Source organism: Heliangelus exortis, chromosome 3, assembly GCF_036169615.1.
Source record: "Heliangelus exortis chromosome 3, bHelExo1.hap1, whole genome shotgun sequence".
Classification (NCBI taxonomy): domain Eukaryota; kingdom Metazoa; phylum Chordata; class Aves; order Apodiformes; family Trochilidae; genus Heliangelus; species Heliangelus exortis.
In genome coordinates this window covers 965,489-973,711 of record NC_092424.1, presented here as the reverse complement: position 1 = coordinate 973,711, position 8,223 = coordinate 965,489, and the positions used below count along the sequence as shown (strand labels likewise).

The 8,223-nt window shown below is 61.4% G+C and overlaps 2 protein-coding genes across 2 annotated transcripts; one reads left to right on the top strand and one right to left on the bottom strand.

The window, feature by feature from the left end:
* The first annotated feature begins 485 nt into the window (after positions 1–485).
* THBD (thrombomodulin) lies at positions 486–3,792 on the top strand. Its single transcript, XM_071738796.1, has one exon. The coding sequence runs from the start codon at positions 572–574 to the stop codon at positions 2,243–2,245; it is 1,674 nt and encodes a 557-aa protein (XP_071594897.1). The 5' UTR covers positions 486–571; the 3' UTR covers positions 2,246–3,792.
* Positions 3,675–7,023, bottom strand: SSTR4 (somatostatin receptor 4). Its single transcript, XM_071738797.1, has 2 exons — positions 6,569–7,023; positions 3,675–6,229 (listed from the first exon to the last, which is right to left on the bottom strand). The coding sequence occupies exon 2, from the start codon at positions 6,173–6,175 to the stop codon at positions 4,928–4,930; it is 1,248 nt and encodes a 415-aa protein (XP_071594898.1). The 5' UTR covers positions 6,176–6,229; positions 6,569–7,023; the 3' UTR covers positions 3,675–4,927.
* Between the last annotated feature and the right edge of the window lie 1,200 nt (positions 7,024–8,223).

Here is an 8,223-nt window from a genome sequence, read left to right as displayed (position 1 = left end):
AAATATCGATTTTTTTCCCGGGAAGCCCATCCCCGGAGGTTCCCCGTCCCCTCGGGAAGTCCTGTCCTGGAGCATCCCGCGGGGGCACCCGAGGGACATCTCACCCCCCCGGGTCTCCGGAGGAATCATCCCGGCCCCAGCTCGGTGCTGCCAGAGGGAGAACAAATCTTTTTTTCCCTGGCTCCTGCCCAGCCCCGAAGGCCGCGCGTCCCCTCGGGGCCGGGAAAGCCGCTCCGAGAGCATCTCGAGGGGGTGCCCGGGGGACACCTCAGCCCCCTCTCTTACCGCTCAGCTCTCCGTAAGGATCATCCCGGGACCGGGACCGGCTCGGCGGGGAGGAGCCGGGAGGAGGTCTGGCAAAGGGGGAAGCGGGTGGGCGGGGGTGGGGGTGGGGGAGCGGCTTGCCGGGATTTACCCGCCCCTCCCTCCGCAATCCCCGGGCAGAGAGGCGGCGGCCCGTCCCCGGAGGCGCTTCCTTCCTGCGGCGGCGAGGGTTTATAAATCGGGGGGGGAGGACGGGCAGAGCCATGCCAGAGATTCGCCGCTCCGGTCGGCCCCTCCGCCGCCCGCCATGCGGCGGCTTCTGCTGCCGCTGCTGCTGCTGCTGCTGGGGCTGGGGCCGGGGCCGGAGGGGCAACCGCAGCCCCTGCTCCCCTCGGGCGCCCAGTGCTTGGAGCACGATTGCTTCGGCATCTTTTGGGGGTCCCGTCCCTTCGCGGAGGCCAGCGCGGAGTGCGAAAGGGGCGGCGGGCACTTGATGACCGTTCGCTCGACGGTGGCGGAGGATGCCATCGCTCTGCTGGTGCAGAACCGCGGCGGGCGACTCTGGCTCGGGCTACGCTTGCCCCAGCCCTGCACGGACCCGGCTCAGCGCCTTCGGGGCTTCCAGTGGGTGACGGGAGACGGCCGCACCGACTACGCCAACTGGGAACCTTCGACGGGGCGGCGGAGGTGCGGGGACAGGTGCGTGACGGTGTCCCGGGAGCTGCGCTGGGAAGAGCAGAAGTGCGAGGAGCCGGCCGACGGGTTCCTCTGCGAGTACAACTACGGGGGCAGCTGCCCGCGCCTGCCCCCCGTCGAGGGGCTGCTCGTCACCTACACCACCCCCTTCGGCGCCCTCGGCGGGGACTTTCTGGCTCTTCCCCCCGGCAGCTTCGCCCGGATCCCAAGCATGGGGCTGGAGCTGCGCTGCGCCGAGGGAGGGGACGGCGGGGGGCTGCGGTGGAGCCGCGACAGCCCCCCGGGGGGGGCCTGGCCCTGCCGCTTGGCTAACGGCGGCTGCGAAGGGACCTGCGAGCAGGAGGAGGAGGGCGGGCAGCCGCGCTGCTCTTGCCCCGACGGCAAGGTGCTGGCCCCCGACGGCCGCGGCTGCGGCTCGCCCTGCGCCGGAGCCCCCTGCCAGCATCACTGCGTGGTGGCCGGCACCGGCTTCATCTGCATGTGCGAGGCGGGGTACTCGCTGGCGGCCGACGGCAGCAGCTGCGAGGACGTCGACGACTGCGCCCTGGAGCCCGCGCTGTGCGAGCAGCTCTGCGTCAACACCGAGGGGGCCTTCGAGTGCCGCTGTCACCCAGGCTACGAGATGCTGGAGGGTCGCTGCCGGCCCGTCCCCCCCTGCTACGGAGCCCCCTGCGAGCAGCACTGCGAGGAGGTGCCCGAGGGGAGTGGGTACCTCTGCGGGTGCTTCCCCGGCTACGCCGTGGACCCCCGGGACCCCAGCCGGTGCCTCCTGCACTGCAACAGCAGCCAGTGCCCGGCCCAGTGTGACCCGGTCACCCTCTCCTGCGAGTGCCCCAACGGCTTCGTGCTGGATGAGGACCAGAGAGTCTGCGTGGACCTCGATGAGTGTGACATGAACTACTGCCCCCAAAACTGCACCAACCACCCCGGGGGCTACCAGTGCCACTGTCAGGATGGCTACTATCTGCACAACCAGAACCACTGCATTGAGATCCCACTGATCGGTGAGGACGGGGAGTCCTCAGGGGATTTCGGGCCCCAGAGTCCCGTCCCCACCAGGACCCCACCAACCAAGGTGGAGCATCTCCACCCTGGTGTGCTGGTAGGCATCACTTTGGGTGCTCTCTGCACTGCCCTGGCCCTGCTGGCCCTGGGCTACTGCTTGGCAAAGAGGTGCTGCAGGCCCCCGGCCACCATGGATTACAAGTGCAGCAGCCCCCATGAGAAGGAGATGGGACTTCATCCAGTCACCTCCAGCTGTGCCACCTCTGGTCAGAAACTGTAGGGAGACTGGGATGGATGGATGGATGGATGGATGGATGGATGGATGGAGAGAGAGAGAGAGAGGGAGGTGGACAGAACTGGGTAACATTTCCTTTCCCCCTCACCCTGCAATTTTTTAATGATAAAAGAATCATTATCATCGAGTCTGGACTCGATGATTTCGGTTGGACTTGATGACCTTGCAGGTCCTTTGAGTTTGGGGAAAGCTGTGATCACCCCCACTCCTCAGAGTACTCCCTGCTTCCCAGCCCCAGCTCTTGCAATACCCACTCCAGAGAGCAGGGAATTTGGAAGGCACAGAGCCCTCCCAGCCTTGATTTTCCTTCTCTGGAGCTGGCAGCTGGGCTCCAAGGAAAATACAGGAGTGACATCTCCATCTGGAACTGTTTAAATCCTCATCGATGGGGGGGAGAACACGTGTGCCACGGCTGGCCAAGTCCTCGTGGGCTGTGGAAGGTCGCCTGGCCCCAATTTCCCTTCTGCTTGGCCAGGAAGCAGGCTGCTGGGCTGGGCACGGCTGTTTCCCCGGGGTGGAGAGGAGCTAGGATGCTCCTGCCATCCATCTGGGTTCAGCTTTGGGTTTTTGGGTGATGGGAAGAGGAGCAAAAACCTTGTGGTCGGCACTTTGCTTTGCTCATTGGCAGAAATCTCGGTTTTTGTTCCCCCCCTCTCATCTTTTGCCTCTCACCTCTGCCTGCTGAGCAGTTTTCACTGTAAATCACCAGTGACAGCAGGGACCCTGCTGAGTGGCCCCGTGTGAGGGCTCAAATGCCTGATTTTTATTCCATCTCACAGTTTAAGGTTTGTTTGTTTGTTTTTTTGGGTTTTTTTTCTGGGGCACAGAAGTTAAATGTGGGTCCCGAGAACACCAGGGTATTTTTTTCCATGCTGGCAAAGGTTTTCCCCAGCCTCTCATTCCCCGTGCAATTCCTTCCACAGTTTTCCTGGGTTAAACTATTTGGGTTTTGTTGTTTTGTTTTTCACCAACCCACGTAACCGACCCCTCCTATCAGCAGGATTTTTTCCTGTTTTTTCCTTCAGTCTTTATCCCAGGGCTGAGTCTAATCCATACTGAAGCTCACAGCAAAACTTTCCCCGGGGTGGGGGTCGGGGTGGGGGGGGGCAGGGCAGGATCCAGCCTGCTTCTTGCTTCCCAGCCACAAACTGGGGGAAAATCTGGGAATGATACATTTTTCCAGCCTCGCACAGCCAGCACTCTGCCCGGGGGGGTGGGTGGGGGGTGTCTGGATGCTGCACAGGGGCTGTGGAGCTCAGAGGGGTGTGGGATTTATGTCCTCTATCCCAATAGGCTGGAGCTGCACTGCATCCTCCAAGGGAAATAAAAATGAAAATAGGTGTTGTATGAACCCTAGCTTTCCTCGTGTAAATGGTTCAGCCCCCCCCCCCCCCCGTTTTATACACCCAGCAGGTTTGTAAATACTTATTTATTTATTGGAAATATTGGAAATATACCCCACGCAATGCCCAATCACATGGTGATTTCGTGTGTAGAACCAATAAAGCTTTTACAGTCTGGTTTATAAGAAAGCTGCTCATGGAATGTTCTGTCTCCCCCTCCCGAAAGAAATGCCTGCTTCTCCTCGCTCAGCTACAGAAGCCAGAAGCCACCCCCCCCCAAAAAAAAAAAGAGAAAAGAGAAAAAAAAAAATTAATCAAAAGGAGCTGCGGGCTCTTAGCAGAGCATCAGGCTGCAAATGTTGCCCTGCCAGTTATTTCATCGTTGTGATTAAAATAGAAGGAATGAGCCATAAATAATGGAGAAGAAGATGAAAAGGACAAAGTTAAAAAAAGGATGGAGCTGGAAATGGCTGATTGGATGCTACCTGGGGAGCTGGGATGGCCCCAGCACTGCTGCTCAGCTCAGGTTCCAGTGGGTAGAGATGTCCAGGAGCACTGGGGTGATGTTTACCTGTGCTGCAGGGAGCAGGGGACAGTTCTCCTTGGATTTTTGGTGGAAAATACAATTCTGGTCCTGTGTGTGCTAAAATCCTGGGAATTTGGGGAGGGAGGGGGGTCTATATGGGGGGACTGAAGTGTTTTTCTTTCCCCCATTCTCTGCAGGAGGGTAGGGGCTCCCAGGCACCGTTATTTTAGTCTTAATCTCTGATTTCAGTTTCTCAGACTGAGAAACTGAAATCCCCCCCCGCTTTTTTTTTTTTTTTTTTACATAATTTCTTCTACCGTTTTTTACTTTTTTAAATTTTATTTTTAAACCCAAGGGGTTGGATACAATCCTGTGCTCTCAATGCTCCACAGAGCTGCTGGAGAAGTCCTACCCCTCATCCTGCTGCAGACCTGCTAGGGCTGGCAGGCTTTTTTTTTTTTTTTTTTTAAATTTCTCCATCTTTGAGAACGTGTTCTGGGGAAGAAGGAGGGGCAGTTTTTAACCCAGGGGGGCACCCTCCTCGCGGCTACACTCCCCGCTCAGGAATACATTTGGAAATCCTCACGGCCCCGGGCTCCCAGCCGAGGCCAGGGCAATAATTAGCCAACATAATTAGGGTTATCAGGGGCCGGTCTTATGGCTTTTTATTTTGTGGAACCGCACGGCAGGAGGGAGCAGCAGCAGCAGCAGCAGCAGCAGCGTGTCCCCTCCGGGGCTGGCATCCCCCTCGCTGGAGGACAGGGGACATCCCCGTCCCACTGCCCGCGGGGGCAGCCCCTAGAAGGCGGTGGTCCTGGGCAGGAGGGGCGGGGGCTTGCAGCAGGGCTGGGGGTGCAGGGGCTCCTGCTGGCAGGGCAGGGGGGGGCAGATGCAGCCTTTGCCTTTGTCGTCGCCCCGGGGAGCGGTGCAGTAGTCGAGGGGCTCTTCCTCCTCCTCCTCCTCCTCCTCCCGGGAGGTTCCCCGCCGGGGGTGGCAGCAGCAGGGGCCGGCGTCGAGGCACCGGCGCAGGACCCCGTGGAAGGAGTGCCGGAAATTTTCGGAGAGGAACCCGTAGAGGATGGGGTTGGCGCAGCTGTTGGAGTAGCTGAGGATGAGGGACGCGTTGTTGACGGCGGCGTCCAGGCGGCCGGGCAGGAGGAGGTTGACCACCTGCACCACGTAGAAAGGCAACCAGCAGACGACGAACATGGCCACCACCATCAGCACCAAGCGGGTCAGCTTGCCCTCGGAGCGCCGGCGCTGCTGCCAGCCCACCCGCTGGGCCACCGCCCGCATCTTCCCCACGATCAGCAGGTAGCAGAGCCCCATGGCCAGCACCGGCAGCAGGAACCCCAGCACCGTGGTGTAGACCACGAAAGCCGCCGACCAGGCGGGGCTGGGCCACAGGAGGTTGCAAGCCACGGCCCGGCCGTCGCGCGTGGCCGCCGTCCCGGCGAAGACGGGGATGGGAGAAGCCACCAGCAAGGAGAGGAGCCAGACGCCCCCGTTGACCATCTTGGCCACCCGAGGCCGGCGGTAGGTAGCCGCCCGCAGCGGGTGCACCACGGCGATGTAGCGGTCCAGGCTGAGCACGGTCAGGCAGAAGACGCTGGTGAACATGTTGAGCCCGTCCACCCCCAGCACCGTGCGGCACAGAGCCCGCCCGAAGGGCCAGTGGTGCAGGGCGGCCGAGGTGGCCACGAAGGGGATGCTGAGCATGAAGAGTTCGTCGGCGATGGCCAGGTTGAGCAGGTAGATGTTGGTGGCCGTCTTCATCTTGGCGTAGCGCAGGATGACGAAGATGACCAAGGAGTTGCCCAGCAGCCCCAGGAGGCACACCAGGGCGTAGATGCACTGGATCACCACCATCCCCGCCACCTCCCCCGCTTTGCTGCCCCACTCCGCCTGCCCCTGCTGCCGGCCGGCCTCCCCCGAGCCCAGGCTGCTGTTGGGGGGCACCTCGGAGGAGGCCCAGCTGGAGACGGTCCAGAGGGGCACCCCGGCCACCTGGGCCCCCGCTGGGACCTGCTGGGTGTCGGCGCTCATGCTCGCTGGTGGTGCTGGTCCATGGAGGGGCCGGTGCCGGGGGTGGGGGCCAGCCTGCAGGGGGGCCGCGGGCAGAGAGAGAAGGGGATGAGAGCTGGGGTGCCCAGCCGGGGGGGTCCCCTCCTCCCCTCCGTCCACCCCCTCCCCCTCTGCCCGGGTGCCTTCACATCGTTCCTCAGGGCAGCAGCAGTGCCCTCCCGAGGCCGGAGCGTCCTTTCTGGGGTCTTAACCGTGCGGCCCTTTTTGGGGGAAGGGGGGGGGCACTCGGGCTGCAAAGCGCCGACACGGGGTGGGGATCCACGCTGCCCTGAGGGAGCTCTGCAACCCCCACGGCTCCACCGACCCCGCGGGGCGAGCGAGCGGGAGGCACCCGGCCGGGGGGGGATGTTTTACCTCTGGGTCCTCCGGGCTCCTCCCGGGGGGCAGCAGCAGGCGCCGGGAGCCGCTGGGGTGGGATCCGCCGGCTTCGGTGCTGCCAAGTCCCGCTTGACCTGGATCAGATGATCAGGAGGATCCGGACCTTTTTAAAGTGAGAGACGAGCCGCGGTCGCCGGGTGGGGATGCGGGCTTTCTCCCCCCCCATCCCCTTGAAAAATCAGCTTTCCCGTGAAAACAAGCAAACGATCAATTAAAAACACGAAATAAAAAAACCCAAAAACGGGGCCGATAAAGCAGCGGCCGCGTCCCCGCTCCCCGCGGGACACGTTGCTCTGCGGGGGGCACTGCGGCGGGAGGGAGGGACCCGGCCCCCCGCCACCCCCCTCCGCAGCCCCCCGCCGGGTCCCTCCGGGCTCTCCCCACCCGGGCCCGGCAGAGATGCAGGCAGGTTGCCCTGGCGACTGCCGGTAGCCCGCCCCCCGCGCTCGCTCCCGCATCCCTCCACGCATCCCTCCTCCCGCATCCCTCCTCCCGCATCCCTCCGCGCATCCCTCACCCGCACATCCTTCCCCCTCCCCGGCCCTTCCCCGCTGCAAATGGGGGGTGGGGAGATGCGGGCAGGGCCCTCCCGGTTGCCCTCTGCCCCCCTCCCCCCCCATGCCGGCAGGTGAGGAGCATCCCGCAGCACTGGGGATCTAAAATTTGGAGATGGGGGGGTGAGGACCAGCCCGAGGCTGACCCCAGTGTTGGTTACTCACCAAAATCCTCCCCCCCTCAAATCAAAGCCTGTGCTTAATGTCATGGTGCAATGAGAATTAAGGGGCAGAGACTGGTGAGCATTAATATTAATATTATTATCATCGTTATTTTAAGCTGCTGCTGTGTTTGGGTTTTTTTTTTTTTTTTTTTTTTTTTTTTTTTTGCTTTTTTTTTGTGAAAGGAACCAAGGAACAAGTGGTAGAGCCAGAGAAAAGGCCCTCAAGTTGTGCCAGGGGAGGTTTAGGTTGGAGCTGGGGAACAATTTCTCCCTGGAAAGGGTTGTCAGGGCCTGGCCCAGGCTGCCCAGGGCAGGGCTGGAGTCCCCATCATCCCTGGAGGGGTTTCAGAGCCTGGGGATGTGGGGATGAGGGACACGGGGTGGGGATGCTGAGGGACATGGGGTGGGGGATGGCCTGGGCAGTGCTGGGGAAAGGTTGGACTGCGTGGTCTGGAAGGACTTTTCCAAGCAGAACAACTCCCATGTTTCACTGATTCCAAGGACATCCTCGTGCTGAGAAATCCCTGCCAGTGGCTCAGCTGAGGGACAGCCCAGCTCTGGGGCAAGGGCAGGGGTGACAAGGGTGACAAGATGTCATCACCAGGTCCAGACCTAACACTTCACATCATAGCTCCCACCCAGCCCTGGCCATCCAGGGATGGACCTTCTCCTCAGTTTTCAGGGAGTTCTGACCCCTGGGGTGGGAATACAGATAAATTCCTGTATTGTATTACTGGGAAAGCAGGTGCAATGCCCCTCTTGGGGCTCACATACACGACCATGGTTAATCGTGCAGCTGGCAGAGATGTTTTGGCCATGACATCCCAAGGTTAAATATCATGGACGTGGAGAAATGCAGCTGAGCAGCAGAACAGCAGGAGCAGAGCACCCCGTCCCAGGGGTGTTTTACCAG